At 40.4% G+C, this 18575-nt stretch overlaps 1 protein-coding gene across 9 annotated transcripts in view; it reads right to left on the reverse strand.

Moving 5' to 3' along the window:
• The window catches only part of KIF16B (kinesin family member 16B), a 284805-nt gene that overhangs the window by 70628 nt on the left and 195602 nt on the right, over positions 1-18575 (reverse strand). For 6 of the 9 annotated variants that reach the window (XR_015555655.1, XM_087445639.1, XM_004433738.2 and 3 more), the window contains exon 23: positions 4205-4327. The exons of 1 other annotated variant lie outside the window; for it this stretch is intronic. Coding sequence is in view for 7 of the 8 variants with exons in the window: in XM_087445639.1 (XP_087301765.1) it covers positions 4205-4327 (123 nt within the window). In the remaining variant the exon portion in view is untranslated. Of the gene's footprint in view, positions 1-4204; positions 4328-7621; positions 8945-11048; positions 17348-18575 lie in introns of those variants that run through there. 2 more of the 9 variants (XM_087445643.1, XM_087445637.1) reach the window with 2 other exon arrangements.

Raw genomic sequence — 18575 nt, forward strand, 5'->3', positions numbered from 1 at the left:
CAAAAATTGATTTTTTTCTTAACGAGAAGCAGCAAAGATTTTTCTGAAGCATAAAGTGCAATAATATAAAATATCTATATATATTAACATCAGATTTTCCTTCAAAGAAGATCTAAAACTAAGTAGAATAGACTCTTAAAAATAATACTTGTTGGGGCCAGCCCAGTGGCATAGTGGTTAAGTTCACATGCTCTGCTTCGGCGGCCTTGGGTTTGCAGGTTCAGATCCCAGGCGCAGACCTACCCACCGCTTACCAATCTATGCTGTGGCAGGTGACCCACATATAAAGTAGAGGAAGAGGGGCACGGATGTTAGCTCAGGGCCAATCTTCCTCAGCAAAAAGAGAAGGATTGGCAATGGATGTTAGCTCAGCACTTATCTTCCTCACCAAAAAAAAAATACTTGTTACCTTACCCTTCTTAAAGCCAATGGCTCACCAAAAGAGGAATTTAGTAGTAGCCAAAATACTATGCTAAGTGTGACAATTTGTTCTAGAAAACATTGCGTATGTATGAAATATTCAAACGATGGATGGAAAAGGTTGGCATACTTACTTTTTAAATTCAGAACACGGAGGGGGAATAAAGAACCAAACAACAACAACAACAACAACAAAAGCCCAAAACCCAAAACCTTCATAAAGACACAACTGCACATCAAAGTCATTAAGGGGATTCCAAAGGTAAAATCTCCCTCATTCCCTATACCTTTTTATTTCTATTTATTTGTTATTAAACAAACACTTATCCAGCACTTAGTACGCAGCAGACAGTGTTCCAAGCACTTCACATACATAAGCTCATACACCCCTCACACCAACCCAGCCAGGCAGGTTTCACTACCCCATTTTACAGATGAGGCACACTGAGGTTGTGACTTGTCAAGGTCACCTGGAGGAGACTGGACAGGAGATCGGTGCACCCAGCACTATTCCAACAGCTACACCTTTGCTGGAGCTCCACCACTTTTGTTCGTTTTGTTCAGGGGAGGACAGTATATTCACGTCATGTTTATTTCCACTACTGGGCTCTGATACTTCTGTGATGGGGTATCCACACAGGAATGTGTATCCCCTAGCAGATCTACCTGTAAATGCATTAAGTGGCCCTTCCTAAGGGGAGAACTAGGAATCTCCAGGCAAATGCTAACAGTCCATTCCTGGTGCTAATCATTACAGCACAAAAGTACAAAAAGGAAGCGAACAATGACACACTTTCAGAACTTGGCTTTGATAAGTTCAAAGAAAGCTAAACTTTTTGGATTTGGATTTTATGTATTTTGAAGTGAAAGCCTAGCTTTTGAAATGCCCCATATGATTTTCTGTATTTGGTTTCCCCAACTTGCCTTTACAGTAGCATCTTCACAGTTTTGGCCAGATCTGCATAAGGCCTGGACTATATTATTTGCTTGCAATTTTTATTTAAATCAATTCAGTTTAAAAAAAATTAAATAGCTTCTTTATCCATGTCTTAAGTTCTATGCATGAAATTGATTTAATAGTTACATTTTATTAACATGTTTATCTATTAAAATAAAATAAATCTATGTACCAACTAAAATCATTGCACGTCCTCCAGTGCTATGAGTTCTATGTTTTGGAGAATTCGAATTCTGAGATGGTGAAAGTCAGTCTTTACCCTCTAATTTAAAAATTGGTTCAGCTACTATGGAAAACAGTATGGAGGTTCCTCAAAAAAATAAAAATAGAACTACCATATGATCCAGCAATCCCACCGCTGGGTATGCATCCAAAGGAAATGAAACAGGAGTTTGAAGAGATACATGCGCTCCCACGTTTACTGCAGCATTATTCAGAATAGCCAAGATATGGAAACAACTTAAGTATTGATCAATGGATAAATGGATAGAGAAGCTATGGTATATATATATATACACAATGGAATACTATTCAGCCATGAGAAAGAAAGAGATCCTGCAACAACATGGATGGACCTTGAGGGCCATTATGCTGGAGAGATAAGGCAGATAGAGACTGTATGATATCACTTATATGTGAAATCTAAAGTCGAACTTATGAAAACAGGGAGTAGAATGGTGGCTACTGGAGGCTGGGGGAGGGGGGAACTGGACACGTGCTGTTGAAGGGTACAAACCTGGAACTAGTAGGTAAATAAGTCCTGGAGAGCTAATGCACAGCATCATGATTATAGTCAACAATACCATATTGTAAACTTCAAAGTTGCGAAGAGACTAGATCTTAATTGTTCCCACCACAAAAAAGAAATGATAATTATGTGACGTGACAGAGGTCTTAGCTAATGCTACAAAGGAATTATGTGATGTGACAGAGGTGTTAGCTAACGCTATGACGGTAATCATATTGCAATATATAAATGTAACAAATCAACATGTTGTACACCTTAAACTTACACAATGTTATATGTAAGTTATATTTCAATTTAAAAATATGGAAATAGGGGCCGGCCCCGTGGCTTAGCGGTTAAGTGCGCGCGCTCCGCTGCTGGCGGCCCGGGTTCGGATCCTGGGCGTGCACCGATGCACTGCTTCTCCAGCCATGCTGAGGCTTCGTCCCACATACGGCAACTAGAAGGATGTGCAACTATGACATACAACTATCTACTGGGGCTTTGGGGGAAAAATAAATAAATAAATAAATAAAATTATTTAAAAAAAATATGGAAATACACACCTTCAGAAATTGTTTTTATATATGTAATATAAGGTTACATATATGTATAAATGGAACTCTACACACACATACAGTTTTGAATGGCTTAGAAAAGGAATTGAGAAGGAATTAGCATTAGGTCAGGGGCAGTGGGAAGTACCAGATCAAGGACATGGTATAACATTTTAATAAGAAACTACAGAATCTGGCCAGTAAAGTTCAAACCACCACCACCACACAGGCATCATATCTTCTCAACAGAAACCTCAAATGTATAAATTAATGCCCAGGTTTTTTAAAAAGAGGAAAACTCAGTATGTAGAAATAAGAATCTAAAAACCTGATCGATTAGAAAAGTTACTTGCGTTTTTTCAGGAAGACTGAAAGAACATGCAATTCCAAAGAGGGGCTCCCCCAGAGCCCAAGGACTCCCCTGAGGTACATGGCAGGGGATGGGTGGGCGGTGAGGTGGTGCTAGCTGCAGGCTCCCTCCACCCTCCCGCCCCCCACAGCAGCTCCAGGCTTATCTGCTTTCTACAGGGTCCTTCCTCATAAGATACTCTCTAAACAAAGGCTTCAGCTAAGAAGAAATTTGGAAACCACTAGGGTTGTCCGATTTCCTCATTTGCCAATGAGGAAATTGTGGCTCAGAGAAGTTAGTTAAAAGACTCAGGGTCACTCAGTAAACCGCAGTAGAATCAGAGTATAAAGAGTATCCAGATTCCCAGTCTGGTGTTTTATGTGACCAAGACCACCTCCAAGAGCACCCTCACACGGTCAATACTGATGACTCTGCTGAACATCATTACATCAATACCTTCACCTATCCTTGAAAATGAAGAAGTGTGATTAATCATTAATTCCTTGAAGAGGGGATGGTGGCCAGCAATATTTAATGAAGTATTATGAGTCAATGGAAATAAATTAGAAATAAGATGTCATTATTTCTGAAAGTATGATCTAAGCAAACGGGCACATCCCTTCCTGAAAAGTTGTATAAATCAAATAATGCCTAAAACAGATTAGGAAAGCTTTCTATTTAATAATAATAGAAACAAACAATGCAAGCAGCAGCAGTAATAATAGCAATAGCTATAATTTATTGTTTATTATATACCAGAAACTAGACTCAGCAATTTATATGCACTGATACCCCAGTGACATAAATATTATTACTCCCATTTTTATAGATAAGAAAATTGAGCCTAAGCCCACACGTAGGGTGACCAACTGTCCTGGTTTGCCTGGCACTTTCAGTGCTGAAAGCAGGGAAACCCTGGGCAACCTGAGACGGTCGGTCACCCTACCTGTGGGGCTGGTAAGTGATAGGAATATCCATGTCTGCCTGACTCCTCAACTACCACTACCTTCTATGGATAACTTCCTTCCATGTGCTACAGTCTAGACTTTGACATACTGGTTTAAAGAAGGGCATGACCAATATCTTACAAAACAAGATAGTCACATGCAGCTTCATCTCCTTTTACAAAAAAGACAAAGCACTGCATAGCCAAAGCCTTCACTCCTCCAGAAGCAGAAAGAAGGGACACTTACCTTGACCTCAAACTCGAAGTGCTCATCCTTCCCTTGCCCGCAGAGAACATAGCGAGGAATACTAATTTTAATTGGGTCCTTCAGGTCGTCTGGATTTGCTCCCAAAGAGCGAGACATCATCCGCTATCAAAGGCACATCAGACAGGGAGAACAAAGAGAAACCAACATCATTCCGCTGCAAATACTCTGTTTGGGCGGGAGGACGGGAGAAAATGTGTTTCAAGTAGAGAAAAGAGCATCAAATCAGCAGAGTTTATTTGGAAAAATGATGGTTTCCTTTGAAAGAGAAATGCTAAGTCTCTCTCATAACAAAAGACGATTTCTTTAGGGAAACCATTTCAAGAAGTTAGGGCGAAAGCACTTCAAAATGTTGTTCAGCTTTGAAGTTCCTTCCAGTTTATAAGAACAAGTGAAAAAAAGGACAGATTACATATCCCGACTTTTAAAAATATCAGTGTAAACCAGATTCTTTTCTGAAAAGTCTTGAGCATCTGAGAGTTTCTTTTTCTTCACAGACTATCAGATTGCTCTACATAAAGCTCCAAAAGCTGGAGATTTTATTCAAATTTACTTCATTTTGAACTGCTAGGCATTTTCACAAGGCAATGTAGTGTGGAAAGCTCTTTAAACCACAATTAAAACAAATGCCAAGTATTTTCTTTAGGCTCCACTTGATTAATAATCAACCTTGCTCTGACAAATCTATTTATGATGCGGATGGTGGGAAGCCAGAGGGGCTGAGGAAGAGGCATTGGGAAAAAAATAAATCTTCAAAATGAGTTCTCGAGTGTGGACGGGGAGAAATCTCTGAACAATCCTTATCATTTGCACTAACCTGGGGCTTTAGAAAACATAAGAAAATATGCTTTTAAAGCAGTAGCAGTAATAAAATAATTACAATCATAATTATAGTTAGCATTTATTGAATACTTACTATATACCAAGAACTGTGCTAAATAGTTTATATGCATTGTTTCATTTAATACTTAGAATCCCCCTGTGAGGTACTAACCATTATTAACCCTATTTATCAGATGGGAGGCCCAAGGCTGAGAGTTCAGGTAGCTTGCCGGAGGTAAGCGGTAGAGCCAAGATTTGGGCTCAGGCTAACCTGGAGCCCACCTATGTCACCACTGTCTTGTTATCATGAAATTTTAAAATAATTTCATCCATCTGAGATAAATTGAGCTAATGAACACTTTAACATACACATAATTTAAGAAGATGGCAACTCCATGATTGTGCAATGAAACTCACTTATTTGACTAAAAAGGAAACAGTAGGCAGTACACTCCCATTCCCTCAGGCAGAAAGGGGTCCTGGACACTTGGATCTTCAGCCAGGTGTAACATGGAAGGTCCAACCTAGCTGTGCGTGTGTGTGAAAACTCAGATTTCTGGATTACATAGAGGCATATGATTTGTCTCAGACTACTGCTGTCATCTTGCTGACAGTGTAAACATTTTGGCATGATATGAAGTTACCAAAGCCTTTTAGAGCATCTTGATTTTTCCCTGCATGGCTGGTTATCCAAAATAAGAACCGTTCATTTTATCGCAATGGTGTACCGATTTAGCCGTCCCTGATGTCAAAAACCGTGGTGGAAATCTTAAAAAGTTTCTCAATATGTGCATTGCCAAAGATCTTTCAATTCACTGACAATATATTTCCAAATTACTGTAAAGGTGGACATTTCCTGAAACATGGAATATGTTTATCTATTTGAAGGTGAAAAGGAAGAGAAATAATACAGTTGTTTTATTTATTTTCAAAGAACACATTTAATGTTAAGAAATGTCTTTGATCTACAAAGCCCATGGTTTAGCCATGAAGTTCTTGCTCTGTTGCTTTAGTCCTATAACATTCTATAACATGCTTAATAACTATATTTTTCAGTAAGCAACATAATCTCTTTTCCAGATCTGACACAATCACTTGAGAAGTCACCTTGTTGCAGTGTGTGTGTATTTGGAGATGGGAGTGGAGAGTTGTGGGGTTTGTGAGCACACGGCAGCTCAGAACGACCTCAGCAGAGGGGAAGCTGCTGTAGCGCTTTTAAGCAACAACTAGCAACTGATAATACTAGTTTATAAGTAAAGACCCACTCACTCTACCTTAGGAGGAACCTGAATCCTCCCTGTTGGTTAGACCAAATGCCAACACTGCAGCTGATCTGGTGAGGAGCTATCTCTGTACAGTTACAGGCTCTGTCCTAAGAAGCAAGAATGAGGAAAAGCAGGAAAGAAGATGGGCAATTAAATCTTTTTCCTTCAATCAATTGTAACAGTGTATTACCATGTGTATTATGAGTTCTTAAAAAGGTGGGATGACAATATCAACAAGTCTAACACATTTGGTATTGAAACTCCACCATTATCTGCTTCCCTGAAGCAATCACAGAAAATGGACGTGGGATTCCATGTGGTGTGCACTTCAAAGACCCAGAGAGAAAGGGAAGACTCAGAATCAAACCCTAGCTTTATGACTTGGTCCCTGAGTAATGGTCACCCACTTTTTCAGCAGCTCAGTTTAGTCCTCTACGGAAATGAACACGATATTTACCAAATCCCATCTAGATGGCAGGAACCCAACTGTGAACAAGGCAGTGTCCCACTCTGTGGGACTTTTGGTTAAACGGAGACTCTGACAAGTAAACTGATAATCACAGCAGGATTAGAAAGTTGTGAGTGGGGACACCAAGTGTGAAAAACTACGAATACGTACATTGCTCCCTAAATGCTGTGACTTTCACTGAGGAAGAACTGCAGTCAAAACCACCCAAGTGTAGCGTTAACTAAGCAATGGAGATTTAATCTTTGTTTTTTTTTTTGTGAGGGAGATCAGCCCTGAGCTAACATCCGTGCTAATCTTCCTCTTTTTGCTAAGGCAGACTGGCCCTGAGCTAACATCTATTGCCAATCCTCCTCCTTTTTTTTTCTTCTCCAAAGCCCCAGTAGATAGTTGTATGTCATAGGTGCACATCCTTCTAGTTGCTGCACGTGGGACGTGGCCTCAGCATGGCCAGAGAAGTGGTGCATCGGTGCGCGCGCGGGATCCGAACCCGGGCCGCCAGTAGCGGAGCGCGCGCACTTAACCACTACAAGCCACCGGGCCGGCCCTGGAGACTTAATCTTAACTTTCTAAATGCCTTTTCTTATGGGCACCCCTAGGACACACAATCAAACATTGGTATCTTTTATTGCGCACCATGCGCCATGCACAGGGCCGGGTCCTGGGAATACAATGCAACTTTTACAAAGTATATGTAATTTGTAAGGCCTTTAATTTTTTCCAGCTGCATTAAGTTTTGTATCAAGATTTGGTTTTTCCACTCTAGATGGATTATATTCTAAAGTTAGCAAATGCTACTCTAACTTTCTTTTTTTATAAAAAGTCAGCTTTCAAGTGGGATGAGAATGTAACTGAGAATCTGGTAACTACATAGGCATTTTAAAACTGAGAAATTGTCTAAGAATGTAAAATTGTGAAATCAATTGCTAATGAAAAGAAAATTGCTCGAAGCTCAGGCTCATAGATCCTGCCAAAAAAAAAAATCCCTGCCTTCGATAACTTAACTGGGTATATGAATTAAGTAGGGACCAGTTATCTGGAAGGAACTGGATCTGATAATATTTACATAGCTCACCTAAATCTAGGACAGCCCCTTACACGCCAGCACCTACAACTCAAGAAATGGTTCCAGGTGGGACACAAGTGCACCGCCCTGATCAGGACCAGAGAGTGAGTGTCACTGAATCCTCTGCTGAGAAGGATATTTCCCTTCATTATTTTGATCTTGGGGACTAGAAATGTTGTCAGAGTCCCCCGCTATCATCTGTGGCCACAGTTTACTTCAATCTCACTGATTTCATAGTAACTAAATATTTACGAGTGTAGAGAAATAAACAACTGCAGAAATGAATAACTGAAAAATAAGCCAGGGATCTAAAGACATCTGACAAAAGTATAAATAGAAAAATCAAACAAGTATGTGCTTCCATTTGCAATGTAATTTTTAGAAATTAGTTTTTGAAATCAATTTGATGAGAAATGCAGAATTCTCAGAATACAGTGTGAAAGGTTCCAGACATTCTCTTATACTACGTTTACATTGGGCAGGAAGGAAAACTAACATAAATGCCTCCTAAATTTATTTTTTATTTGAAAGTAGCTACATTTTGAATATCTTGAGTTTTATGCTAGACAAGTAAATGTGTGCTATATCATATTATATCCTATTATTTATGGAAGTTTTTAATTTCTATGGAATTATTTATTTTGGAATCAGTCACAGTTTCTCTATATGTGGCAAAGAAGAGTCTTCGACAGAAGAGGAAGTTGGTGGTACATTGCAGAAAGAGGTAAAAAAAACAAGGAATCCTGCACGTTCAGAAGCACGTCTTACAGCAGAGCAGATCTGGCATGGATAATCACGTAGGACATTTTGAGGAATTTTAAATGCACTGTGGAGCGGTTATTTAGAAATAAAAGGTCAAGGAAAAGTACATAATTAGTAACTTGGATTACCTTCTGTAGATAATAAATATCTTTTAAAATAAGATAAAAAGAAATATTTTTCTGATAGCTTTAAATGAAATAATATCCCGTGTCAACAAATACTCTATTTTCCATTGTTGGGGAAACGCTATAGTCGGGTCCTCAGCCAAAAGAAGCAGGCAGAACACAGGCCACATCCTGATTATTCAGATGAGAATCTTCTCTTCAAACTCAGGCTGTCTCCTTCAAAAAGGGCAAATTAAGGAAATTAATAGGGAGTGGCATTAACATGCACTCAGATCACTGTCGGAACTGCAGAGGGCACGGAATGGACCAATTCTACAGGGAGTCGTCAACATTTCCCCCTAAACACTCTAATTATGTACCAGATGGTTGAATTCAGTATATGCTTTAACTATGACAAGGTCAGACCTAAGGACTGCTGGCTGATCTCCTAGAGGCAAATATCCAAGCTTTGCTTCTAAAATGCAAGCAAACCTGGGTTTTTATCCAATTTAAAAGAAAAAAATTAATTGTCCTTTCTCTGTTCCTAGCATAGCATATATTTCTAATCTCTCCTTTTTTCAACCACACACACCATAGTGATAGTTCTAATTAGAACTCCCACGTGTCAAGCACCTACTATGAGCCAGCAGTTTGAAAACAGGGGTCTGGGGCACAGATGAGAAAAATTTATTACATTCTCAAATATGAGCCCTGTTATAAGAAACAGGGAATAAAGGTAATGTGTATGAGCAAGTGCAAATTATGAATATGGTAAAGAGCCAAGACATGTTTATATTCACCTGTGAAGGGAACTTCTGCTAATACCACGCTATCTTTGAAGACTTAGTACATACAGCTGAATTGGATTTTGCTAAGACATGTGGCCACACACGCTACAGGTACATACCATGACCATCCCTGTTAAGGTCAGGACTTAACAGCCTGACTTGAAGAAACAACACTAACCTTATCTCACTTGAAAGTGAGTTTAGAATACTCACATCAGGAAACAGAAATAAGGGTTTTCAAATAAAGAAGTTATTTCTTTAGTTTTGATATATATCAGTAGGGATAAATAACCCAGAAAATGACAAACTGTGTTGGACATAGATGCTTGTGAAATATCCTGAGTTTAGTGGTCTTAGGGTAAATCCAAAAGGTTTAGAAAACATTCCCAACCTGTGATTCTTACTGGAATAGATTATTTCATCCATATAGATCTGAGTTGATCAACATTGTTTCGAGGTTTGGAAATACTGGATGTCTGATGAATATTTCAACTTGAAACTATTAAAAATGTCACCATCTTTCTCTAGATCATGAAAGACTAGTCTCTTTGATGGTCATTGTCACTGGATAACTCAACATTAAGTGGATGATTTACAAAAAGCCTAACAGGTCTAGTATGACTGGCTGAGAACATGGCAACAATTGCTAAGTGGCTCTCATCACCAATATGACCATAGACAGTTTAGGATCCCTAGGAGGGACAATCAAGTGTTCTCCCCTCTAGGTCTACAATGTCTTTGGTTAACCACGAAAAATGCCACACATCTTCACTCCCTGATTTATGCTCAGCCCTAGATTTGATTCAAACTGTGCTGAATTCTAAGGTTGAGGAGAAACTAAAGGGGGGAGGGGAATTCTCTTTATCAGGTTTTTATACAGCATAGTGTTTAACTTTCCAAATAAAGGAGCAACAGTGAGCATACAAGGTTATCTGTACCACATCCACACTATGATTATACCCAGGCTTTTCTTCTATAGGAGCTAAATATGCAGAGAGTAAAAAGGAGAGACAAGGTCCATACAAGAAAATAATGGAATTGCCAAGAAATTTGTAAGGCAATTCTTAGAAAAAAGACCAAAACCAAAACTCATAAAAAGAGAAATAATCTTTAACATCGAGAAATTCCAAGAAAAAACTTACAAGTCAGAAAAGAATCAACTTAACAATTCTTCCAAATATTCATTTCGATGAAAAAAAAATCAATTAAAAATTTAGCCAATGTCAAGAAGAACCATGACTAGGAGGTGAGTTTAGCATTGTGGGAAGAACATATGTTCTGGAGGGAGAAGGTCTGAGTTTGAGTTCTAATTCTGAATCAAGTGATCCCTTCTGAGTTAAATTCCCAAATATGAAATGGAGATAAATGACAACAATTTCTCCATTGCAGGAGGATCACTGTGGGGCTCAAAAGGAACAATACGTGGGAAAGAACTCTATACATTGTAAACCACAGTATAAGGGTGGTTGGGACTGTTATCACTGTAATCCACTGCAACTTCAGCAACAAAAGATTTTAATCAGATATTTTTTAAAAGAGCAGAAGGAGTGATTTTTAATAGAATCTCTTTCCTTCTCACCAACTGGATTATTCATTTCTATTCCTTATAAAGGAGGCTTTAAAAAATTACAAGGATGCATCCTTAACAAGAGATTGGATGGTGGTGGTTTGGAAACTGTTGTGTAAGAAACAGCAGAGGGAGTGAAGGGTATTGGAGGTAAAGAAGAAAAATCAGAGGAGGTGAGAGATAACTGTCTTCTTTGAAGAGGTGAATATAATACAGATTGTGGAATAGACTTGTTCTATTCTGCTACAGAAGTGTGCCCTTCTGTATGGACAGACATATTCTGCAGATGGATATCACAAGGAAGATTATCGAAAGGATGGTCTAACAATGAGAGCAGGTCCCAATGAAACAACTGCCTCAGAAGTAGACAGTGACCAGCCCATCCACAGAGGTGTCAAGCAAAGATTGAATTGGAAAGCAAGTTGAACTAGCAACTTTAAAGGTTCTATGACATATGTTCTTCCCAGTACCTGAATACTTCCATTAGGGAGAAGTCCTACAAGTTTTATCCAAATTTTATCTTCAATAGAACTCTGGGAAGCCTGACAGAATGCATCTGTAGTAGTTTGAATTATTGGTCCCAATTCTTCTCTCCCCTGTAGTGGGAGGAGGAAGAGGAGGAGTAGATATCCATAGTCTTGCCATGGCTTCTTGGTGGATGGAGTTACTCCCTTGCCCCTTGACTTTGGACTTGGACGTGTGACTTGAGTTAGCCAGTGGGATGTTAGCAGACACAATGCATGGCTGCCTTTTTGTGCTTCTGTCATCATCATGATGGCCACTGCTCCTTCAGGACAGACCCCAAAATGAGACATGTGGTGCAGACCAACCCTAGTGAGGGGCAGATGACCTGAAGCCTACAGCACAGCCACCTCAACCTACTTATAACCCATCAAGGAGAAACAAATGGCTTTTTTGTTTTCATATACCACTGAAATTTTGGGCGTTGTTTGATATCTGGCAATAGCTGACTGACAGAACATCCGTCACAAAGATATTTTAAGGAATGAAGTGGAATTGTCTAAGATGCACGCTGGAGGCTATGTAATTTAATTAATAAAATGACCTCATTAGAAACTGGTCTACCCAATAAGACTGCTTGGCCATCAGAGAAGCATTAATAAAAGTGCTCTAATCTATTTATCATTCAAAACGTGAACTCACCTAGGAAAAAGAATGTAAATAAAAATTATTGTAATTACTACTGCTGGAAGGCCTAAGTATTCTCTCCAAAGAATGCACATACATTTTTTGAAGTAATAAGAACGGGACGACGAACTGTTCTGAAATGTTTTTCAACGAAGACTAAGTAAATTCACCCTGCCAACCACAAGTCTGCAAAACAGGCAGTTGTGAGTACAATAGATTTTAATCAAATTCAGATGAAATCACAGTTGCCAAAGTACTCAAAGAGGTATTGCCTAGAACGCATTAATAGGCCCCACAATGTAAGTCTTTATGCTTAGACTACAACAATGCCAAACGCCACATAACAAAGTATGTGTGAACCTAATTTTTTTCGGATGCAGGAACTCATTACAACTGAGAAGATGTTACGTTAGGCTGGATGCTGAGAGTCTCATACCTGCTCCACTACAATAGTGTCATGGGCTCAGAACTTGCGAAGAATGAGCCAGTGGGGCCAGGTGGGGGCTGCTAGGATTGAAACTACTGTGGATAACGGCACAAACACTACTCCCCTGGCTTCTATAGGCAGTTATGACAACCTTAATACTTACTTCATGGATAGTAAATCAAATTCTCACATCAGACCATATTTGATCTCAAGGTAAAAAGTATCCTTAGGTGAGAGAAGTGGCACGTAAAATTTGAATTGCTGGAGGCTGCTTCTCTTATGTGGTGCGATCTGAATGTAATCCTCATTGTGATCTACTTGGATCATAAAGTAGACTGAAGAGGTTATAATGAATAACATGATTTTTATGCAATGCTTGTATTTGCTGCATGCTCCATCTATAAACAATATTAAAGACCAAAATTTATAACACAGGAGAATTATGCTTTTTTACCTGTGAGGACAAGCAAGTCTGTCTGTTTAATATATATCACTCTTATTAAAAATTTATCCTACTTATGTATTGTTTTCTTTCAAACCATAGCACCTCTCTGCTGGTATCTTAAATTCTACTCTCTCTCCTCTTCATGATCATTAATTCTGTTCTTCTTATCAAGGATATATGAGAAAATACTCATTAGGACAATTTAAAAAAAAGGTAATGCAAACTATATTAGTTGAAAAAGTGAAAAAAATGAAAATAAATTAGGAGAATTTATTAAGACATTAGAAGACTATCATGGTTGATTTGAGAAATTTTTTCCACCGTAGGAGATCTACCAGCTAGGAATGTGACAAGCTAACTAATTTTAATGATGTCCGCATCACAGATTCAAAAGCCTTCACATACAAGGCAATAAGCTGTGTACGTGTGTCTGAGTGTGTGTGCGTTTGTGTGGGGGGGAGTGTGATGGAAGTTACAAAAACAGACTCCACCTAAAAACATTTGAATCCTATTGCCTCAAAAAGACAAAAAGCCTCCCCTTGGCCACCGCAAACAAGGCCGTGGCCACCAGTGTGTGGGTCCTAAAATGTCCTCCAGTTTCCTGCCTTTCCCTGTTCACTTCCTCAGAACCTGGGTCGAGGAAAATTAATGATGAAAATGTAGAACAAGTTAAGTAGCTTGTTATTAGCTCTGAGGGGGGAAGAGGGAAGATCTGTACTTCCTGGCCATGAGAAGACAGTATGCTGCTAGACGGAGTAAGCTTTGACACTGTCTCTATCATCGATTAGGAACAGAAACGAAGAGGGGGCTACAACATTTATTTTGTACATTATTCAAAGATTTGACCAGAGTAGAAAATGACTCCTTCACACTGGGACTAAAATAAATGGTTTAACAGAATCACTGACTTGTTCAACTGCATACAACACTTGATGAGTAGCTACTAAGAGCCAAGCAAAATCCTGGCTGGGAACGGAAGGAGAATGGATGGAGCAATAAAAAGGTTGACTCCTTCCTTCTGAGACTTTGGGATTTAGTAGAACACACATAGCCGGGAGACAGGAGAACACTGGCAGAGAAACGCAGGGCCAGACGAAATTAAAAAATAAAATGTGTAATCTGATTCCTTATAGGAATGCTGAACAGAGGTGGATAAAAAGGAAAGAGTTAATCAGAGGAGCCAGAGATTCTGAAGAGCACAGTTTTAAGCCTTATACAGAGAAGGTGGGCGACTGACTACCAGATGGCGCTTCGTGAAGAGAGAAGACCTACGTGAGCCAATGGGCATGAGCTCATCTCGAACACCTCGGTCAGAGGTTATGAGTGACGGGTTAGATGAGAGGCAAGAGGGCGGGCACCCAGGGAAAAGTGCTGACTGCCTTCTGAGGTGACCCTACATCGGTTAAGACAACATAAAGAAGCCATTAGAAAAGTCAGACTTGGGGATGAAGAGCCTTTCTAGGAGAGAAGTATAAGAACTCAGAGAAAGAATTCACATGTGGGGGCATGTGGCATAGGGGGAAGGGTAGTCAAAAATAAACCAAGTAACGAACTGAAATCACATATGCCGGAAAGGAACAGTGATGAAGTCTGAAAGGAGGAAGGAAAAGGCAATTAACTGAGGAAGAAGACACTGCAGGGCACGCAGGGCTGTCTCCATTCCATGTATTAGAGTGAGGGGAGGGCATTTCAAATCCCTGGGTCCTTCCAGGAAGCCTGATGCATCACTAATGTGCTCTGCTACAGAGCTGTCCCAGTCACCGCTAGAAGGGAGGATGTCAATGACGGTCACTGCCAGATTGGGCCCTTTTTCAGGCAGCACAAATTAGCCGGAATCCAGCAGGCACAGACAGACTCCAAGCCACCGTGCTATAAGCCGACATGACGCCAAACACAATCAGAAATGCTTTAACCATCTCACATATAATGAGGCGGGCCCAAATTTACAAGGCTGAGTTTCAAGAAAATGAATCAAGAAGGTGATAAAGATATTTTATCATTGCTCTGCTTTCAGCTGATTTTTTTACTGTAGATATTTAAAATATTCACATTTTTAATTTTAGAGGGCTGCATTTTTCCAGTTTCAAATCAATTAGCTCACTGAGATATTCATAGTCCTTGACGGTTTTCATGTTCATCTTATTAAAGATCTCAAAAAATACGCACAGTATTTTTACAGGCCTCCTCCCTAAAGCCTTGTTAAATGTGAGATTAGCCACTGAGCCTCATCCTGAGAGTTGAGGGTCAGCTTCCAGACCTCAGGTGCCACATTCTGACTGCCCTGACGAGACAATGGGCTGGTGAACAACTGGACCTTCTGGGCTTCTTCAGAGCGCTCAGGCGGACTATTTCTTGAATCTGGTGGAAGTTTGAGTTTTTGTAAGAAGACAAGTTCGACTGTTGATAATGGTTTCGCTGGAACAACAACGCACCTGAATTCACTTAAAGCACGGCATTTGATCACATCAAATTGTGTTCGTGCAGGAGGTGTGTTGAGAGACCGAGTGTGAGGATGGAACACTCGATCTTCCCTCACAAGTGCAATGTGGGTGTTCAGAAGGACCAGCGACTGGCAGTGGTCTTGGCCAGCGTCACCCTCGACTCTGACCGTTGTGTAGAGCCATAACTGAACCTCTGACAGAGAGGGAACGTCGACTTCCATATTTCCATGAAGAAAGTAAATCATGTCAACCAAGGTATTCTGGAATTTGGATGACAACCGAACTCCGTTTGCCAAAACTACATCAGGGATTTCGGCTTTCCAATCAAGAGAAAGCTGGACTAGATCTTGTTGGAGCAGAGGATGATTAGTGTAGGCAGCAGCATCAGACTCAGGCATCAGGACACACAGGAGGTCGTGGCATATCTGTTGACAGAGGTTTTTGTTGTAACTAAACACGGTAAGCAGGAGACTCTCTGCAGAGCCCAGGAATCGAAGGCTCTGTCCGCCAAAGCTGATTTGTATCTCCTGTAGTCCAGAGAGAGGGAGAGTATGAAAAATGCCCAAGGAGCCTGGACGGTTATCTGACAGAACCAAAGCATATAAAGCTGAACGAAGCAGGAGCAAACACGCCGGCTGGGGGTCAGGCTCTGTGCAGTTAGCAACAGCAAGCCAGTAAACGCCTTTGATTTCATTCATGTCACCCAAAAGTTCTGGTAGGGGACAAGCCACGCACTCAAGAAGGTCTTTTAAAGGGCACTCTTGGAGTTCCAGCATGTGGTCTGGGAACTGCACAAGAGTCTGCTTAAACGCAGAGCTCCCTCTATCTTTGTACTCCAGGCGGAAAACCGAGCTGGGCGAGGAAGCTGGTAACTCGGTGGCTGTGGAGGCAGCAGTAAGGCCTGGTGCTCTGTAAGGCACGATGCTCTTTGCTGGCCTAACGGCCCCGGCCTCTTCGCTGCTGATGCCAACCTGAGCTTCCTGGGGAAGAAAATGAGATTCTGATGACACCGTGTGTGACTTCAAGGGTATGTCCAGGGGCAAGTGTTTCAGAAATGGCATTCTTCTGACAAATGTTGTCATATGGGAGGTGATCCCACTGGGGTCACACAGGCTCCCCACATGCCTGGCTTGGCTGATCACCTTTGTGCCAGCCTGTAGCAGGTGACTGCTGGTATCTTTATAAAGGTCTGAGAACCTGTGGTAAAAATATCCCAATCCTCTGTTTCTTTCTGTCCTGATACTACTCAGTGACTCTGGAGAGCTAACTTTTGTAGCAGCTAACTCTTTCTCAGCTTGCTGCTCCTTACAAAACTTCGATGCTGGTGCACTCTGAGGAACACTGTCAGATACACTCTCCTTGCTAGAAACACTTCCAGAGAGAACAAAGCAGAGTAACTCGCTTTGCCTGGTCTGCTTGCTTTCACTATTTATAGACACCTCTTGGGACGTATGTTGCAGCAAAGTCCAGCCAGACTCAATGCCCAAACTGTGTTCATCTTTATGAGTCATCAGCTCACTGAAGTTTTCTGACTTACCCTGCAAATGTTCTGCATCACTGGTGTTGCCTTCGCTAAGAAAAGAGATTTTAGGCAGATTGAAACCTTTTACTTGAAAACCACCCGTGTGCTCAGGATGATCACTGTTCCTCAACACTTCGTGTACTGAGGGCTGATCCCTTTCCTGGTGGGTTCTCTCTTGTGATGCTGAGCAGGGCACTGTAGGGCCTGAGATGTTCTGTGTCCTTGGATGACTCTGGTAGTTGTTCTGATCCACCTCCTTCTTCTCTTCTCTGCTAGAAGTGTCAGTGACATCTCTGGGCAGCTGCGGGGCAAGATACCTTTTCTGTTCACGATGTCAAAAACAGTTGAAATGGGGATGGGGTAGGACCTTTTGCAATTCTCTTGCATGTGAAGATTCTTGCAGTCATTGGTTCATTGTGTGGATTAATTCAGGGGTTAAAGCGAAAGCCTAAGGCACTCATATTGATTGATACATGATTTAAGAATAGATGATCTGATTCACACATAGAACATCAATTTCCATATTATATATCTTATAAATTGCCGAGTATTTTGATAGAAATACATTGTATAGAATTGATCCACAGTATCCATTTCTTGGTCTAAGATTTCATTTACTCTGAAATAAATCCTAAGACCTTTGATGCAATTTTCAAAAGGTCAATTTAGTTGTGAAAATAAGTCCATGATCATATGTCCAAATGTAAAAGTAATGAGGGCATACTTAATGAAAATCAGATGGCAAGGCCAAAAGAAATTGACAAGTATTCCAATCGAGTCGTGTTTTTCTTGCCTCTTAGTTCATTTCATGGGAATCCTTAATTTTATCTGCCCTGGTCAGACTACCATTACTGTATCTACAAACTGGCACCATGAAAGGCTTACTCCAAGCCTGCTGCAGGCCAGGCACTGTGGACACAAAGAAATGAAAGGCAACGTCCTACTCTTCATGGGGTTATCTGCTAAGGAGATGGATGTCCAGAGGAAGATAACGTCATTACTGGATGACTGGAATGGAAGGCATGGCGATGGCCAAAGTCAGTGAAGCCCACTGGAATACTCACCTTTCACCTCTGGCTCTCTGTTCAGTAATGTATGGACACCATCTGTGAGATTTCTACCACCTAGTAGTTTTGCTTTTTGTTTTTAATTTAGGAATGTATGGGAAGGACAAGTCCCTCAGTGGAGAAAAATACAACTAAAATCTTACAATTCGTATGTTCAAATAAACCTTGGTTTGACAATCCACCAGAGAAATTAGCTAATCAACCAAGAGTATTTCCTTTGTACTACTGCCAAAGCACAGTCTACAAAACGAGCAGGGTTTTTAAATCATCAAGAAGTATTTGGTTTCATTTCCAAACCCCATATCTGATTCTGATTACATAATTCTGCCTTCTAAATGCAGACCAAAGGAAAGGATACTGTTAGGAATGAAAAACTGGGCAAAGGGCCTCCACCACAGCCACATGCCATTCAAATAAAGTTAAAGCTGTTTTCAACCTGCAGGATTCCATTTAATTTTAAGT

This window comes from Ceratotherium simum, chromosome 21 (assembly GCF_057802395.1).
Source record: "Ceratotherium simum simum isolate JZ-2026a chromosome 21, ASM5780239v1, whole genome shotgun sequence".
Taxonomy (NCBI): domain Eukaryota; kingdom Metazoa; phylum Chordata; class Mammalia; order Perissodactyla; family Rhinocerotidae; genus Ceratotherium; species Ceratotherium simum.